Genomic DNA, 18,745 nt, shown 5'->3' with positions numbered 1-18,745 from the left:
TTCAATTAAGACAGTACACAAGCTATTTTTATTGTTGTATTGAATGATTTCATGAATTATTGTACGCACAGTGCGTAGGCTACAGGATTACGGCTGGCGGCGCCACTGACCAAGGCCACAGTAGCCTGTGAACCTATGATTTTCAAAGGGGAATCACGGCCAACGCAGGGGGCAACTCTTCTCTTCAATTTCACTTCCAAATTACTTTTTATTGTCTGAAGACATCTTTTGCAAGAATCTAACATTCTAAGCAACATCAAAGCAAATGCAAGCTAACCAAAGTGCAGTCGGTTCTCCCGCCATGGTTTTGGAAACCACACACGTGCTGCATCTGAAGGCCCACGCATAATAAGGGTGCATTCAGAGCACCTCGGAATGACAAGGACCGCCCCCATGGCTACTTTGTTTTTCCGACAGCAAGTGTTCAAGTGCTTAGCCATCGAATGTGTGACAAACACGGATGCCACAACAAAGGTTAAAACATACACTCACTAATCCTAAACAAACAACTGTATTTGCTTAAAATATAGTGTAAGATGCTCGTGAAAGAAAGATATGCAGCTTTTCAAGTGATAAAAAGGGCAAATTCCCAAGTTCACATTAAAACTGTTGGACATGAAAGGCCACATGGACTACAAACGAACTACAACGTGACGACAAAAGTGATGACGAGCCCCTAACTGGGCAACTCTGTTAGCAAAATCTAGCCCCAGTTTCCGACCTCTGACTCACACATTAAGTGACGTGAATGACGCGAATGATGATGTTTTCACTTGGAGAAAGGTTTTTACGAAGCCCATGAACGCTAGGTAAGGCCTACGCCTATCACACTACACGCCCCTGTTGCACGTCACATTAATAGCTGATGCTGCCTCCCCAAAATTCCGCATCATGTGAACAGATCAGCAGGCCTGCAAATTTTCACCTCGTTTTAAGACACACGTTGCGGCAAAAAGACGTCTCATTGTTTTTTTTGTTTTTTTTTGTCGGTCAGGTTCGGGTAGTTAATCAGGGCATATTGAGGGTCGAGTGGTGATATTGACTCTCCTGACGGGTCGGGTGGGTGCGGATGTTAAAAAAACCTTAACCGGCGCAACACTACTGTTGAGCATATGTTGAATGGATTAATAGCTTACATAAGGGTACCCCGCACTTTTCAAAACACACTCAAGCTTATGGTTATTGTCCCCACCACTTCTAAAAACAAACTGACGCCCTTGACAGTGACACCTGGCTAGATGGTCGAGGTGAAGGAGTTCACAGTGAACTAGATGGCCGAGAGCAAGAGGATGATGTAATTGGATGATGTAATGGTGGTAACAGCAAGGCCAAGTAACAGGTGGCAAGATAAGAAGCCTGTTACAACTGGAAAAAAACAGAATCTGGGAAAAACCCAGAAGAAGACAGTTTTGCATAGAATTTATGCATGATGAGACAATGGGTTCCACCAATAGTCGTAACCTTGGTGGATGCTGATAGGCCAACAGGTGTCTTTCGAGGGTGGCGAGAGGGCCCAACCCCAAGGTTAAGGAGTATAAAAGATAGGTCGCAGCCACCTGTTAGTCAGATCTCATCGGGGGCGCCAGCTGATGACATCTCACATCACCCTATTGCTTGACACCTGGTCTGGACATCGTTTAGGCTGGACTATAACTGCAATACGGTGAATAAAGATCAACAGTCTTCAGAGATCTCCTGTCTGCATTGTCTCCTTCGGACGCTTGTTCCAGAGTGCTAATTAGTAAGTAGTTAAGTGATAAATTGTTCATTGGATTCGGAAGTGGACCGGTTTTTCCACGACAGTGCCTTTAATAATTATGAAAGAAAATCATGTGTAAAAGATGTTAAAGACCATTTCTGGGCAAGCCACTGTGTTGCTTACTTAAAATCTATCCCTTTAATTAAAAATGACAACAGTTAGCAGTAGGCTACAGTACCTTGCCTTAATGCTTGACAAGCCAAGTGAAGAGCCACAAGAGATGAGGAGCAAGCACTGTCAATGGTCAGTGAGGGTCCAGTGAAGTTGAACATATAGGAGATCCGATTGGCTGCAATACTCATGGCCACACCTGTGCCAGTCCAGTGATCAATCAGGTTTGCACTAGTAGCGCCACCGCCCATCTCAAAGTCACGATTCATTAACCCTGTGAATATAAATTTGTACAACAGATTTTATAACAGTTAAACTGTGTTTGCATTTAAAGTAACCTAGTGTAGTGTCCCAAGTGACTCCCCAACTGACATTAGTTTAAAAAAAAAAACTTTGCCTATGTAGGTAAGTTAGTGAAGCCAGTGAATTCAGTTCCTGAATTCAGTTCTAAAATAACACATTCTCATAAAGATTGAGGACAGTAATCCTACCAGTTGTATATCTTTAATATTGTTTTTTATTTATCCTACCAGTTGTATATCTTTAATATTGTTTTTTATTTATATTTTAATATTGAATATATCTCTGGGTTCATCCACTTGGCACTTGCAGTGGTGTTGAAATTACAGCACTATCATGTCGCCATTATTGGAGTGACATTATAGGCTACAAAACATATATTTACATATTTACATATTACCACATATTTACCACACATTGTTCAGTACAGTAAATGCGGGAGAGTGAGAGTCCATAGACTCACCAACAAAAACTCCGGTTCTGGTGCCACTGGCCTTCTCCATGGGAATCCCAGCATTTTCCAGTGCTCTGTAGGAACACTGCAGCAGGAGTTTCTGTTGAGGGTCCATGTGAGAAGCTTCAGCATCGGTGATCCCAAAAAACTTGTGGTCAAAGTCATTTAACCTAAACAAAATAAACAAAACAGCCACATTTTTTTTATTTCACTGTTTGTCACATGGACATAAATGCATACTTATGAGACTTACCCCTCAACAAGAGCAGCTTTTGAAGTTCTTATTTTTCCAAGCTTGTTGTCATCGGAGTCATACCAGGAGGCACAGTCAAACCTATCATCTGGAATCTCTATGGCACAATTCTTTCCCTCTACAAGAACTTTCCAAAAATTGTCAAGTCCTTCACCTAAAACAATTAATTAACATTAATTTTCTAACTCTGAGGTGTCACACTATAACTTTTCACAGTTACTTAGCTCAGTCACAATCTAAATTGCATAACACCTTTAAGACCATAATCCAATCTGTTTTTTTGTTGTTGTTTTTAATTCGTAGTTTAGTTCACTTCTTACTTTATCTAAATTCAGTTTAAGTTTAATATCTATCTTTGAATGAAGAAGTAATAGAGTACACAAAGAAAGAAGTGGAAAGAAGTGGTAGCTATATTTGCTATAACCTGGCACTATGCATCTCTTGCACAAGGTTAATGTTCATTGCAATCTATTTGTAGTTGTCAAAGCATACAGTAATATATCTCAGACATGAAAGAGGTTTTACTCACCCCCTGGAAAGTTGCATCCAATCCCAACCACAGCAATGTCATCCATGTTGTTGAAGAGAGCGCCAAGCTCTCCACGTCCTTTCACATCTATGCTTTGTCTCCTCACAAATGTGTGGCTTTATAGTCTTTATGTCAGGTTAAAAACTAAACTGCAGGAAAAGGGTGAGCTTTATCTATTCTATTAATGTTTTATGTTCTTACCAGAAATGGTGATAACATGTATTAATAATTTATCTGACGTACAATAGAACTTACTTTTATGTTTTACCACTAAACCCTGAACCCTAATCACAGTGTAATTATCCATGGGGAACGATCAAAAGATAAGAGTCACTGTCTCCTTTACACAATGAATAGAATAGAATAGAATAGAATAGAATAGAATACATCTTTAATGTCCACCAAGGTGGATATTTTTATTTGGCTCACCAGATACAAGACCGATAAACATACAGACAACATCTCAGACAAAGTAAGTGGAGTATAAAAAGATTAAAAATGACAAAAAGAAAATATCAGGATAAAAAAGAATAAATATGCTTAATTAAAATAGCAGCTCAGTTTGATGTTGTCACTTGGTTTGGTTGAGGATACTGATGGTATTTGAAATAAAGGATTTTTTAAAAACACTTTTTACCAGAGGCACTCTGAAGCGCCTCCCAGACTTCAGGAGCTCAAACTGGCTGGAAAGAGGGTGCTATCTGCAGTGAATTTCCTAGCTTTCTTCCTCATTCTGTCAGTGTATATTTGGGTCAGGTGTTTTTGGGATTTTCCCACTATTTTGCTAGCCATTGACACTGTCCTGTTTAGCTTGTTCCTTATTATTTGCAGCTTAATAAATGGGCAAACAAAGCAGAGAGGTGAATGATTAAAACACTTTCGATGTGTGTGGTGTACACTAGCTCAGCAATCTGAGCACTGATGCCCAGACAGGCAGCTCAGTCTTCTCAGGAGACTGAGTCGTTGTGAGCATTTCTTATAAATATGTGTTATCTAAACAACTCAGATTGTTGTAGGTACAGTGTAAGTTACCAGTTTCAACTGCTAGGCCATTAAGTAAAACTGTCTCTGTTGTTGTGTCATGTCTTTTGTAAAAGAGTAACTCCTTTGTCTTTGACACATTGATCTCTAACTCGCTATCATTGCATTGCATAAAATCACTAGTGTAAAATTTGAAGTGTTAATAGTGCTGAAAGCAAGAGTGTAGGTTTGGTCTCAGCTTTGGTACGGACACAACCCACAATGAATAGGATATGTCTTCACAACAAACATAATACGAATGAGTTTGCTAAAATATTGGCATTTTTTCATCCCAAAATATCCTCATGATCCCCATGCAAACTTCCACTGGCTGAAAGTGCTAACTTCTATGGGTATCTAAACAACCTGGAGCTTATAGGCGGTTTTGACATTGACATTTTTAGACAGAAATTACATCTCCCAGAATGTAGGCACAAACAGGTGTTGGTGCTTTGGTGGGTGATTAAGGCCAGGCAGAGGAGGGGAGGGGCACAAAGGCAACAGAGTGTGGGTGTTTGCAGGAGGAAAATAAATAAGTAACTCTGAAGATGCACAGACATTGACCAGGGAAGTTGATTTTATGGATCTTGTATGTATGGGAACTTTTATGTTGAACTGGAGAATGTCATGTTCTGTGTGTGCTTTACTGATGAGAATTAATGTAGGAACAACGCTTAACAAATGAGGAACAAAGCATTTAGTAATAGTTTACAAATGCTTTATAATGCTTAATAGTGTGTAGTTATTATAAAGTATTACCTAATTTCCTGTTTAAACCCATTCTAGCTTGGTTTGTAAACCTCCCGTACTGCCATAGAAACTCATTATTTTTAAGTAACAACCTCTCCTGATGTTATAGTGCGTGTGTAGCAGACAAATCTGCCTACCAAGTTTGGTGGCCAACTATAAGGCAGAAAAATAAAGGATCCAAAGAGTATTGTAGCACAGCAGAAGTCGTAGCCAATGTCAGGTTTAAAAGTGGCAGTTATAGTGGTTGCAGGCGTATTCCATTTAGCGATTTATGTGCAATCTGAGGAAATAAGAAATGTTATTCTGACCCACGCAGTTGCTGATATGTGAATTACAGCATTAAACACTGCCCCCTTGAGGCTAATTTGTTTCATATTTTGTTACTTTCAAATGGTAGAATGGTAACTTGTAAAGAAGTGATGAAATATAGAATTAAATATTCAGCCAGTAACATTGGCCACACAGTATGTAAAGATATTTAAAAGTTTATTGTAAACATTATAAAATGTGCATACAAATAAAGTGATTTAGCTAAATGTCTCTATGTACCACTTCAACGTATCCTCATGAAACAGTTCGTAGGATATCGTACTAAAAGTATGACCAAAAAATCCGTACGATATCCACTAAAATCTGGCAGACGAGCGATCAATGCACATGCGCAATCTAGCAGTGTAGCACTCACTTCGTTGTTATCAGTGCGCCTGCGTTTAGACCTCGGTTTCACAGAGAGCTTCAGCCTCGTGAAAGGTAGGTGCGGTAAACCTGGGCATTGTAAAATCTGATTAGCATTAAAAGCAGGCAATAATATAAATGCAGATGAAAGCAGAGATCGTCTAAGTTGATAGGTCAATGTAGTTTTCCCAAGTAGTTAATGTTATACGTAGCCTAAGAAGACGGTATGAGTTAAAGAATTGTTGCTAATTTATGCTAATAATAACTTAGCTATAAGACATAACTGTGTTTTAAATAGATATCATCAATTTTGTGGAATTACAACACACCAAAAAAAAAAAAAGAAACAAAAACCAACGCCAACATCGTTTGTTTCTTCTTGTCCGTGTCTGTTTTACTGTCTGTTTAGTAGCTGTCGTGAATAATATGGAGCGCCATGCGCATGAATCCATTGGTAAGTAGAAGGCATAGTGATCAATGTGCGTGACGTGCGAATGCTGTAAATGGTAACGACGAAATACAATGTGCTAACGTTATTATAGCAACCTTGAATTTGAATTAAGTTGTTGGTGTTGAATACTTGAAGCATTGATTTGTATACGAGGGGAGATACTTGCTTTTGAATGCCTAGCTCCATTCATATTTTGCTTTATTCACAGAGAATAGGCATGAACAAGTGCTGAATAAAGCCCAGGAGCTCACAAAGGAGCTTGACATGCCAATGGTAATGTCACAGTAATCTACATTTTGTATGGTGATCAGGCATTATGATGCATACATTCTATCTATTGACAACAATATCTAAAATAAATGGTGCTGATGATTGTAGAATATTGTATTCAGTCTATGTGATCTATACAACTAATGTTAGTGAACTTGGTCTGCCCTTAAACTCAGTGATGGTGTAGTCTTCAGATTTGCATTTGTTTGCATTAGCCACCAGCCAAATGCTGAGGAAATATGGAACTTCCTTCTTCCAAAACAAAATATGAAAATATTAGAAAAAACACTAGCTCCACCTGTTTATGTAATGTCTTGGTTAAATCATCAAATACACATGTAGCCTCTTTATCTGAATTTACTGCCATTGATAGCAAAACTCTTGAAAAAACAGTAATTCGGCTCCGCTCATCTTGACACCTTGCCCACAAGCTTCTTTAAAAGTATAAGTATCTTTGATTGTGTGGCATTTTGAGCTTCTAAATATAGTGAATGGTTTTCTTATTTCAGCCATTTTCCCAGCCTCTCTTATTGTAAGACTGCAGTTATCAAACCCCTCGTAAAAAAAGAAACCTTGATCCCTCTGTGCCTAACAACTACGGGGCCATCTCAAACCTCCAATTTATAGCCAAAGTTATTGAGAAAGTTGTATTCAACCAAGTCAATAACTATTTAAATTCAAATGGCATCTATGATCAACTACAATCAGGCTTTCGCCAACACCACAGTACCAAAACTGCACTTGTAAAGGTATTAAACGATATCCGCCTGAATACAGACTCAGGTAAAAGGGAAGCTAATGGTAAGGGATCCATTCTTGGGCCACTCTTATTTAACGTGTACATGCTCCCCCTTGGTGAAATATTTCATATATCATAGCGATGCAGATGACACACAGGTCTACCTTGCATTGTCACCAAACAAATTGAGTCCTATTGACTCCTTATGTCTTTGCCTTAAATACCTGGATGCAGCAGAATTTTTTACAACTTAATCAGAGCAAAAGATTATTTTATTTGGTAACAAAGAGGATAGAACACAAATAGGTGCTTACTTAGAATCTAAAGCACTTCCAACTAGGACTCAAGTAAAAAACTTGGGAGACATCTTAGATGGGGACCTGACTATGAATGATCAAAAGCATTACTAAATAAGCATTCTGGCATCTTAGAAACATAGCTAAAATCAGAGATTTTGTTTCTAGACAGGATTTAGAAAAGCTTATTCATGCTTTCATATCCTGTAGGGTAAATTATTGTAATAGTCTGGGCCTCCCCAAGAAGTCCATTAGACATATTCAATTAATTCAAAACACTGCTGCTAGACTATTAACCAAGACTAAAAAGAGAGATCATTTTACACCCATTCTTAAATCTTTACATTGGCTCCCATTTAATTTCAGAATTGATTTCAAGGTTCCACTCCTAGTATATAAGTCACTGAATAGACTTGGCCCCAAATATTTTTCTGAATTGCTTCCAATATACACCTTATAGAGAGCTTAGATGTATTGGAACTTGTCAATTAATAGTCCCCAGCAACCAAGCAAGGAGAAATTGCATTTAGCTTTTATGCCACACAGCGCTGGAATCAGCTTCCAATGATTCACTTTTGAGTGGCTTGTAATTGATTCTCAGTGGTTTGTATCTAAAAAATTTTTTTTAAGTTAACTTTTACACCTGCATTGAATTATATTGTGTTCCATAGCTAAAAAAAAGAAGACGCCGCAGTGTCACTGCTAAATGGAGGGAGAGGACACAAACTGGTGACATTGTGGCGAAAACAAGCAAGTCCCCCTCATCAGGCTCATCTGGTTAGTAGTTACTGAGAACTCCCTTGCACATTGCTTTCCCTCTCATGTTGATGTGCATGGGAATATACATTGCCGTCATAATGACACTGCACAGAAATTATGATTCCCCTCTTCACTTTGACTTTGACTTTGACTTTTCAGCTCCACGGGCCAGATCAGAAAACTTTCTGGATGTGATGCTGGATGGGCAGGAGGCAAGGAATTGTAAGTGTTAAATTAGTTTGACTGATTTGTCTATAATATACAGTATGTGTTTAAATAGACATTATGAATCACAATGAATGACTCATTCATACATGGGCAAATTTAATTGGATGCCTGGCTCAACCGGAATGAAAATTTCTCATACAACCAACTTCAGTCAAATTGAAAGGGCTGGTGTAATCCTTTTAGAATCAAATTGAACAGCCATGTAAACACAGCAAAGTTTTGCAGTTACATCACTGTTTTGATTATCTACCATAACATTACACAGCCTGATAAATTTAACCACTTCTATGACCGCTTTGACAGTGACAACAACGAGATGGCTGTCAAGGTTGTGGTATCTGCAGAGAACACCAGCCCCTCACAGTCTCCCCCACCGATGTGTGTACGGTACTGAGCCGGACTAATTCATGTAAGGCTGCTGGTCCTGATGGCATCCCCGGATGTGTCCTCAGGCCTTGTGCTGTGCAGCTAATGGACATATTTAACCTGTCACTAGCCAAGGCAGCTGTCCCCACATGCTGTTAAACCGCCATCATGGTGTTGGTGCCAAAACACTCCACTGCAACAAGCCTTAATGACTTCCGTCCAGTTGCACTCACCCCCATCATGAAATGCTTCAAGAGGCTGGTACTGGCCCACTTCAAGACCTGCTTACCACCCTCTCTGGTTCCAATTCGCCTACCATCAAAACAGGAGCAAAGAGGACGCTATTTCTACGGTACTTCACACTGCCCTGTTCCTCCTTGACAATAGCAACATCTTTGTGAGAATACTGTTCATTGAATTCAGTTCAGTATTCAACACCATCCCCTTCAAACTGATCACCAAACTCAGTGTACTGGGCATCAATACCTCCCTCTGTAACTGGATTCTGGAATGCCTGTTAGGTTAGATAACCACACCTCCACACATCAACCCTCACCCTGAACACTGGCGTACCACAGGGCTATGTACTGAACCTTCTCCTTTAGTCTTCACCTACGACTGCATATATGGCTCTAACACCATCAGGTTTGCAGGTGACACTACGGTGATTGGTCTCATCAGCAAAAACGATGAGACTGCCTACAGAGAGGGGGTCCAGCACCTTACATCCTGGTGCACTGACAACAACCAAGAAGACCAAAGAGCTCATTGGAAGTCAAAATCTAGCACACATACCACCCCGTCCTTATCAACAGGATTGAGATGGATCGTGTCACCAGCTTCAAGTTTCGGGGTGTCTACATCTCTGAGGACCTCTCATGGACTCTCTACACCTCTACCCTGATTGAGGAGGCTCACCAGCACCTATTCTTCCCGAGGAGACTTAAGAAACTGCATCTGTCTCCTCAGATCATGGTGAACTTCTACCGCTGCACCATCGAGAGCATCCTCATCAACTGTCACAGTAGTTGCGCTTTGGACAAAAGCGTCTGCTAAATACTATTACCATAACAGTATAGTATGGAAACTGCTTTGCCTTCGACTGGAAAGCGCTGCAGAGGGTGGTGAAAACTGGCCAACGCATCACTGGTTCCTCACTCCCATCCATCAAGGCCATCCAGGACAAGCTCTGATTGCCTCAGGCGCTCAGCATCATCAGACACTTTTCAGCCCACTCCCCTCTGGGATGCGTCTCCGCACCACAGCAGGTTCATTGAGCCGGCACCCCCCCCCCCCCCAAGCAGGTTCAGAGGACGCTTCCTCCCTGTGGTAGACACCCAACTGAACTCCAGCTCTGCACCCTGGTGACCACCAACCAACTATGCCCACCCCCCCCCACCCACACACTCATCCAAACACACAACATATGCTCCCATGCCACCCCACACACGCAAGTACTCGCCCTCCACCTAACTCCCATACACCCATACACACCTTTTCACCCACAGGTTTCAGGTCTTTCCGCACCAGCAGGTTCAGAGGACGCTTCCTCCCTGCGGCAGACACCCAACCGAACTCCAGCTCTGCACCCTGGTGACCACCAACCAACTATTCCCCCCACCCCCCCCAAACACACAACATATGCCGCCATGCCCCCCCCCTCCCCTCACACACACAAGTACCTTCCCTCCACCTAACTCCGATACAACCACACACACCTTTTCACCACCCTACCCCCATTCAAACACACAACATACCCCCCCCCCCCCCCCCCCACAACAAGCACACAATAATACCCCCGCCCCCCCTCAAAAAAAAACATACACTCACATAGGTACACCCCCTCTACCACACACACACACACATACTCACGCCCACCCCCCACCTAAACCCCATACACACACACACACACACACAGCTTTTCATCATCTCCAACACCCCCACCCACCCAAACACACTACATACCCCCACAATACCCACACACCCCATCACCCCCCCCCCACACACACACACACACACACACACACATACACACTATATACCCTTTTTACACAACAATAAAGTACTTGAATGAAACAACTGGTTATCCATGTTCTGTCTGTTTTTAGAATATTACTGTTAACTCATTGAATGCCAAGCTGTTTTCGGGAACTTTGTCCTAGAGTGCCAGCAATCTAGACCATTGTTGATGATTTTTGTACAGCCACAGCATATTCTGTGTTATAGCTATGAACACATACAATAGCTCGATTAAAAGGTGAGACTTTAAGCTCTCGGTGGGTGCAAACCGTGTATTTCTACACGCCTCTGTTCCTGAGAAATCCCAAGCTAAACTGGCTAGTTTTCATCAAAATCGCTGTTTTTTTCTAAATGGAGATATAACGTCTTTCATGAAATATGAAGTGTTGCCTGTTACTTACTTGTGTAAACTTTCCAGGAAGTGATCAGCGAGACCTGGCGAGACTGCCACCTAGTGATAGAGCCACGAAAATGGCCTGGTTTTGACCTGACGTGCATGCGCCACTGATTCGACCCAAAGCGGCAACCTAGTTATGATAAAATGTCCAGATTGTGCGTTTTCATGAGTTTCACGATCGTCATATATTTCATTTCCATTCATCAAAGAGTTCCCAAAATCACATATAAGGTGTGTTAGAGTGTCTAGTTTCGTAATTTAAAAAAAAAGCTAAAAACGTAATATTACGTTTTTGGCACTCAACGCATGGCACTCAATGAGTTAATACACTGCATACAGTTAGGAACAACATGTTTCATACCCCCTGGCAAATATTAATTTAATATTGAAACATTAAATGAACATAGCAAAAGGTTGTAAGACAGTGTGGCAGAATGTAAGCATGTTTATTTGATGTCAAAGCACTCAAAATGATTCTTAGATAGATAGATGAATATTTTAATGATCCCTAGGGGAAATTCAAGAATCTTGGAGATTTATCTTACCTACCAAAATTATTCTTACCTACCAAGCTTCTCCATGTCTCCACAATGATTCTAGACCACACCTTTTTAGCAGCAGTCCAGGTTTTGAGGCAGGTATGATTATTTGCCATCACTTTTAGCCTTGTGCTCACTTTTATATGGATTAAAAATGTTAAAAGACATGAAAAGGCTTCTTTTTTTGGATTCCATGTTCCTACCACAGTATATCTAGTACTTTCCAGAATTATTGCCACCTTATGTTCTTCCTTAAAATACAGGGGTCATACGTATTGGCACCCCTATGTTAAAATCCCATAGAGGCAGGTAGAGTTTTATTTCATGGATCTAGGATACTATACATCCTGATAAAGTTCCCTTGGCCTTTGGAATTAAAATAGCCCCACATCATCACATACCCTTCACTATACCTAGAGATTGGCATGGTTTTATTTCAGTTAGCTGGTTTGATTTGCATTGAGCTCAATGAGCATAAAAATAAAACAATGCCAATCTCTAGCTATGGTGAAGGGTATGTGATGTGTGATGATATTTTAATTGACAGTCCATGTCATTTTCAAGTCATCAACCGTTAGAGTATAATTTGAATTTTATTGAACAAACCTCCCAATGATAACAGTATTTTTTCCCCCAATAATTAAAAACTCAAAATGCACTGTTCCAAATGATTATGCACAAGAGAGTTTCAAGGCATTTTATAGGTTGTAAAGAACTAAAAATGGTCATTTGTTGAATTTGCAGTATTAGGAGGTGATATAAATTCAATCAAAAGTTATTTCAATCAAAAACATAACAGGCCAAGTTACATGACCCTAAAGTGACCTACCAGCTCTCTTCCCATGATTCCGGCCCAAAACATGACTCCACCACCTCCTTGCTGATGTCTCAGCCTTGTTGGGACTTGGTGGCCATTCACCAACCATCCATTACTCCATCCATCTTCATGTATTCCTGAGCCCACTGCAACTGTTTCTGCTTGTGAGCATTGTTTAGGGGTGACCGAATAGTTGGTTTATGCACACTTGCAAACTTCTTGAAGATCTTACACCTTGTGGTTCGCGGGACTCCAGAGGCAGTTTTCTTTCCCATATTTCTTGAAACCTGTGGCATGCTTAATAATGGGAACATTCTTCTTAAGTATTTTTCCTTTGATTGGCAAACTAATTATCACAGGTGTCTGAGGTTTACCTCAGTGATCCAAAAAACCCTGAGACACAATACTATCCATGAGTTTAATTGAAAAACAAAAAAATAAACGTTTATGACACTTAAATCCAAGTTGTATACATAGTTGTATACATCCACAGTGTATATACCATACCAGTGCACTACTACACTATATGTCTTATACTGCACCACCTGTCTATGTATATCACATTGCACTTTTCTTTTTTTGCCGTACTTGAACTATGCACGATGATAATAAAGTTGTCCTGACACTATGCTCATCAGAACAAACCAAACCTGCTTGACACTACCCTGTATGGAGACTTATTTCATGTTAATAATGGAGATCAACCCCCCTCATTAATTTATTTGCGCAACAGCCCACATTCCACATTCTGTGAGACGAGTTGTTGTAAATGTTCCTTGACATAGGCTTTATTTACCTCTGATAGGCCTACATATCATGAGTTCCATTTTTGGTGCAAAGGATGAGGTTATGCAATCGCTATGTTATTTTCAAGGAGTTAGGCTACAGGAATTCCCTTCATTCGTTGTTTTAAATATTGTTGCTTCTAGCCTGCCCATATCTCCAGACAGGTTCAGGCTTTTTTTACCGGTGTTGTAAAAGATGTGAACAGATAAGACAAAATATGACCCGTTGTTTTCGTGTGGACATAATGTTGGCCTAAATGTAATTTTTAGGTTGGCACTTGGTGTTTCAAGTATTCAAATATTGACTTGAATATTTTGGCCTCCTTTGATGTCCTCCTTTGTTATGACCAAACCCCTTCCTCTTCCACACACACAGATGATGCCTGTCTAAGGGATCTGGAGAGGGTTCTACAATCCACTAGCGCCTCTGACTCTGACGTTAGTGCTGAGCTGCACACCAGCACGCGAACAGCAGCCTCAGACTGGGGCATTAGGAGCAGCAACACATCAGAGAGATGGCTAGAAGCCCGACCCCAGCTGGTGGAGAATATGCTGAAAGCCACCATCATAAGGGCAGAGTTCTGCCAGATGTGCAAAACAGAGAGGGCAGTAATCCGGTGTGCAGACTGCATGCCACTGTCACACCTCTGCTGTGGCTGTGACCAGAAGCACCATCATGTATATTCTCTGCACAACCGGTCATCCCTTACAAACAACTGTCACATCCCTCTGCCACCAACGGTTATGGTGACAAATGAGGGGAGACATGACACATGTGGTACTAACCATGATTTTTATATTTCATTTTATAAATCCATATCTTACATTATCAACAAAATCCACTAACTTAGTTTCTCCCTTTTCTTTTGCAGCCAGAATCTTGCCAATGGAACTGCCACAACACATTTGTGACTGCCCTAATAGTGTGTCAGTCATTGTTGGGAGGCCTGTGGTTTTTGTCAATATAAATGGTGAACTCCACAGCATAAAAATGCATCATAGGCATCATAATGCATCATAATGTCTAACCATTCCAAGTAGTTTAGATTCCAGAAACACCTCACACCTTTCAAGTTTAGACTCAAGTGACATTTCTCTTTGAATTTTCTTGTCAATATAACAAACATATTTTTTCCCCCTCAATAGGACGATATGATTTGAATCTCCCTGAGCTACGCTGCGGAGGCTGTTGTGCCAGCTGGACCCCCGAGTTAGCAGACCTGCAACAAAGTGGCTACTGGCCGGCCACAATCCAATTCTGCACAGTATATGATACTGACATATTTCAACGCTTCAGGGAAATGAAGTTGGTGGCCCCAGGGAGTTCCCGGCTATCGTTTATAAGGATGCTGGAAGCCCAAACAAAGCAGCATGGCAGGGTGAGTTTTAGCTCATGGTATAATTATACAATCACCTTTCTTTAATACTGAATGTAACTGTAACTAAGAGTTCAATGAATCTTTCAACAGACTGGTAAAGTGTGTTCCGACACATTCTACAAAGCTTTCATGGAGTGGGTCATCAGCTCCTACAAGGTTGACAGGCTGTGCAATGAACAGCCTTTTACCTGCCCTGCCTGTACTCCACAAATGTTGGCAGTGTCGGTAGATGGAAACAGGAAGCACTACCGTTTTAAAAAAGACAGAGGGTCTGTTTATATTTTATGTTGTGTCCTGAACATGTGTGAAAGCATGTTTACTGTATGTATCAGTTATCAATCTCAATTCTATTTGTACTCATTTGTTACACCACAGTCCAAGTCTTAATTCATAAGCAATGTGTTTTTTCTAGAGCTGTCAAAATAACTGATTCATTTCGATTAATTAATTTGAGAAAAAATAACTGATTAAAAAAATTAGTGCAGGTTAATCGATTCCGTATGACCTTTGACCCCGAGCCGTTCTAGTCAGTAAAAATTAGACTGTAAAATGAAGGAGAGAGAAGAAAACGTGCTGCCTGGATCATTGATTGGAACATTCACTTTAAAAAAATGGCCTGATGGTGTTGATAAAAATAAAGTGTTGAAAATAAAGTCCTCTGCAATGTCTGCAGCAAGGAATTGGCATACCATTATTTGAACAGTGAAAATAATAATAAAAGAGTTTTTGAACTTTAATGTCAATGCTGATTATTCAATGATTCATTTTAATTTAAATATTTAAAATACTTTCACAGCAAAAATTATGCGATTCATTTAATTAATTAATCACAGAGTATGTAATTAATTAGATTAAATGTTTTAATCGATTGACAGCCCTAGTTTTTTCTAACAATTGCAATGGTCCTAATTCAAATTGCCATTGTTCTCTAGGTCTCAAGAGAGTGGATTTTTTAAGGGAGTACTTATCTGTGATGATAATGAGGTCACAGCATTTGTGGAGGATGTCCAGAAGAGGTCAAAGCATGTAAGTGTCTCTACCTTTTTACCATTGGCAAGCATATTCAAGTATCAAAATCTGACTGTGAACTTGTACTCATCATTTTATAGGTGCCAGGAAAGGGGGTTTGTGGCAGGTCTCTTCTAAATGCAGCAAAGGAGACGACACAGAAGAGCAGAAGCACCACTGTTGATGAGCAGGTAATAATGTCATTTTCTGGCAGTGTATTGGATTGTCATCCTCTCCTTGAATTGTAACATATATGGTGATAAACATAATTTGCCACACAGTTTTACTTATTATGGTAATGGCTATGTGTAAGACAGATGCAGATCACTAGTGAAAACATTCTATTATGCAGAATTTGACTACAGAAGATTGTATTGTTTTTGTCAATTATGTGTCATAACTGTCTCTCAGGGTCTAGAAGTAGCAGTTTGCCGTCATGGCATTATCCTTCGTGCACTGAATATGTACAGGCAAGTATTTCCATTTCAGTACATTGCCACTTGCTCATTTATTTATTTATTTTTTTTATTTTGATACAGTTCAATTTATTTCAAACAATGTCATCTTATCAGGTTAGCACTTACAGTAGGGCTAAGGTATTATATCGGCATTGTTCAAAATGTCAGCATCTACAATGGCGGAGATGACCATAACAGTTAACATAACAGTTAACATCTCCTTCCTTTGGTGAAAAGTATATGAATTTATCTTGCCCCTCATTTCTTAATGTGAATTGTATCAGTATACCAATCAATGTTTAAATCAGCATACTAATCCAATGTTAAAATACAATCTTATAGGGGAGAGATATTCGCGTATCCGATGTTTCTCCAGAAGGAAGTTGCTGCCATTTGTAAACCACAGTTCTTTTGCATGGATGTTGTCTGCAAGTACTGGCCATATATCAACAGAATTGTTGAAGCTTGGCCAGATTACAATCATATTTTAGCCATGAAGCCCTTGCTTTCAGCGCTCCATGCAAAAGCACACGGGATCAAGTGTGAGGTATGTGTTCATCTGTTTGTTTGTGTATCCTATGTCCTATACTTTACAGGGTAGATGACAAGATAATAGTCTATTGAAACATGTTATCAATTGAGACTAATGTACTGCACTGCATTTACCTACAATTACAGATAAAATGGGCAGCAGGCAACCAGGATGGTGCTGGTTCCACTTTGGGAGAAGAAGTGGAAATGGTAAACTCCTTCCTTTCCAGAACAGCAATGAACACCAAATTCATGAGCAAAGGAGGTTGGTTTTATGAAAATGTTTGGACAGGTTATAATTTAAATATTCACAGAATCCAGAGAAACCTTTTGAACAAGGGACTGGGCTGAGCAAAATATTGTATTTAGTGCTATAATGCTATACTGCATTAAGTCCTTTTCCTGTAAAAAAATAGTTATTATGGGCTAAAAAACTATGTCTATTAGTACAGTTTAAAGAAACGCCAACTATTATTTATCCTGTAGCATAGCAGCTATTTTTGGCAAAAAAAAAACGAAATAAATTTTCTTCTTTCATTTTTAACAGCCCGCACAGACATGTTGACAGTGCAGGCAATTGATTGGAATAGGAGAAAGGTGGAAAATTTGTGCAACACCTTGTGCACAAGATTTCGTAAGGTAGGTCATGAACTTGAATTTGAACCAAATTGCAACCCAAGGGAGAATTGGATAATGTTTACATGACATCTTTCCCCCTTTTTCCCCACAGACACAATTGAGTCTTCAGAGGGAGAGGCAGAGCCCACATCCACAGCTAAAGTCCCCTTGAGCAAGGCACCAAACCCCTCACTGCTCCCGGAGAGCCGCTGTAGCAGGCATCTCACTACTCCAGGTTAGTGTGTGCTTCACCTCACTCTGCTGTTTCACTAATTCACAGATTGGAATAAATGCAGCGACCGAATTTCCCCAAAGGGATCAAAAGAGTATATATACTTATACTTAATCTACAATACTGTATTCGATGTGAACGGCTACTAACTTGTGGAGTTTGAGTATGACTGCTATATGTAGTTAGTGTGATAGAAAAGGACTAAAGCTTACCAGAATCCGGGCAGCATCAACAAGTTTGCCGCTATTGCCCCCAGCCTTTAATTTGATGGCCCATTGTCCATTAGCCTTTTGTTTTGCTTTGGCTAGGTTTTTCTTCATGGGCTGTTGGGCCCCACATAGTTTGCACATCTTGCAGGCAACACGTATGTGTTGTCTGCAAGGTTTTGCGTCAGGCCTAATGAAAGAGGTATACACAGGGGAAAAGCCTTGGCACTGGGCTTGGCCCAGGAACTCCATAGCGCCCCCTTATGTCACTGTGACTTGTGGTTGGCATATAGTTTTAGATACACACACCAAATTTGGTGGGTGTGTGTAACTACCAAAAACAATCTACTTTTGTATTAACATGCCATTAGCCACGCCCACAGGAAGTGAGGTAATTGAGATTTTGTGTGTTGTGGACATGATCAATTTTAACATACTCCTCCTAGACGGTTGCTCTGATTCATGTGAAAGTTGGTATACATGATGCCAATATGCTTCTGATTCTAAATGGAGAAGCTTTTTTTGATATGTTGTAATTTGACGAAATGGCGAAACTATGAATTTTAATACCCTTCCACAAAAACAATAAATATGTCTTAATTCACCATGCATGGCTTGCAATATTTTAAATGTAACAGGTTATTGAATACCATGGTAATGACAAATTTGACAAGCCCATAATCCATATTTGGCATAGTGCCACCCACTGGCAACAGAAAGAATGACAAGAACACTGATGTCACGTGATAGATTTGAACATACTCCTCCTAGACGGTTTGTCAGATTCATGTGATAT

At 40.2% G+C, this 18,745-nt stretch overlaps 1 protein-coding gene and 1 long non-coding RNA gene across 2 annotated transcripts in view; one reads left to right on the top strand and one right to left on the bottom strand.

Moving 5' to 3' along the window:
- Positions 1–3,458, bottom strand: part of LOC143131255 (phthioceranic/hydroxyphthioceranic acid synthase-like) — a 28,685-nt gene extending 25,227 nt beyond the window's left edge. The window contains exons 1-4 of the mRNA XM_076290757.1: positions 3,407–3,458; positions 2,878–3,031; positions 2,634–2,794; positions 1,938–2,144 (exon numbers count right to left, since the gene is read on the bottom strand). Coding sequence (XP_076146872.1) covers positions 1,938–2,144; positions 2,634–2,794; positions 2,878–3,031; positions 3,407–3,452 — 568 coding nt within the window. The 5' untranslated portion in view covers positions 3,453–3,458. The remainder of the gene's footprint in view (positions 1–1,937; positions 2,145–2,633; positions 2,795–2,877; positions 3,032–3,406) is intronic.
- Positions 3,459–8,338: 4,880 nt separating this feature from the next.
- LOC143131723 (uncharacterized) lies at positions 8,339–13,950 on the top strand. Its single transcript, XR_012988192.1, has 3 exons — positions 8,339–8,384; positions 8,526–8,588; positions 13,894–13,950. It is a non-coding gene; the product is annotated as an uncharacterized LOC143131723 (long non-coding RNA).
- Positions 13,951–18,745: the final 4,795 nt, after the last annotated feature.

The sequence above is a fragment of the Alosa pseudoharengus genome, unplaced genomic scaffold, assembly GCF_046254945.1.
Source record: "Alosa pseudoharengus isolate Yale_2024_CS ecotype anadromous, Long Island Sound unplaced genomic scaffold, YU_APseudo_1.1 YU_APseudo_1.1_scf_18, whole genome shotgun sequence".
NCBI lineage: Eukaryota > Metazoa > Chordata > Actinopteri > Clupeiformes > Clupeidae > Alosa > Alosa pseudoharengus.
This window is presented reverse-complemented; position numbering and strand designations above follow the sequence as displayed.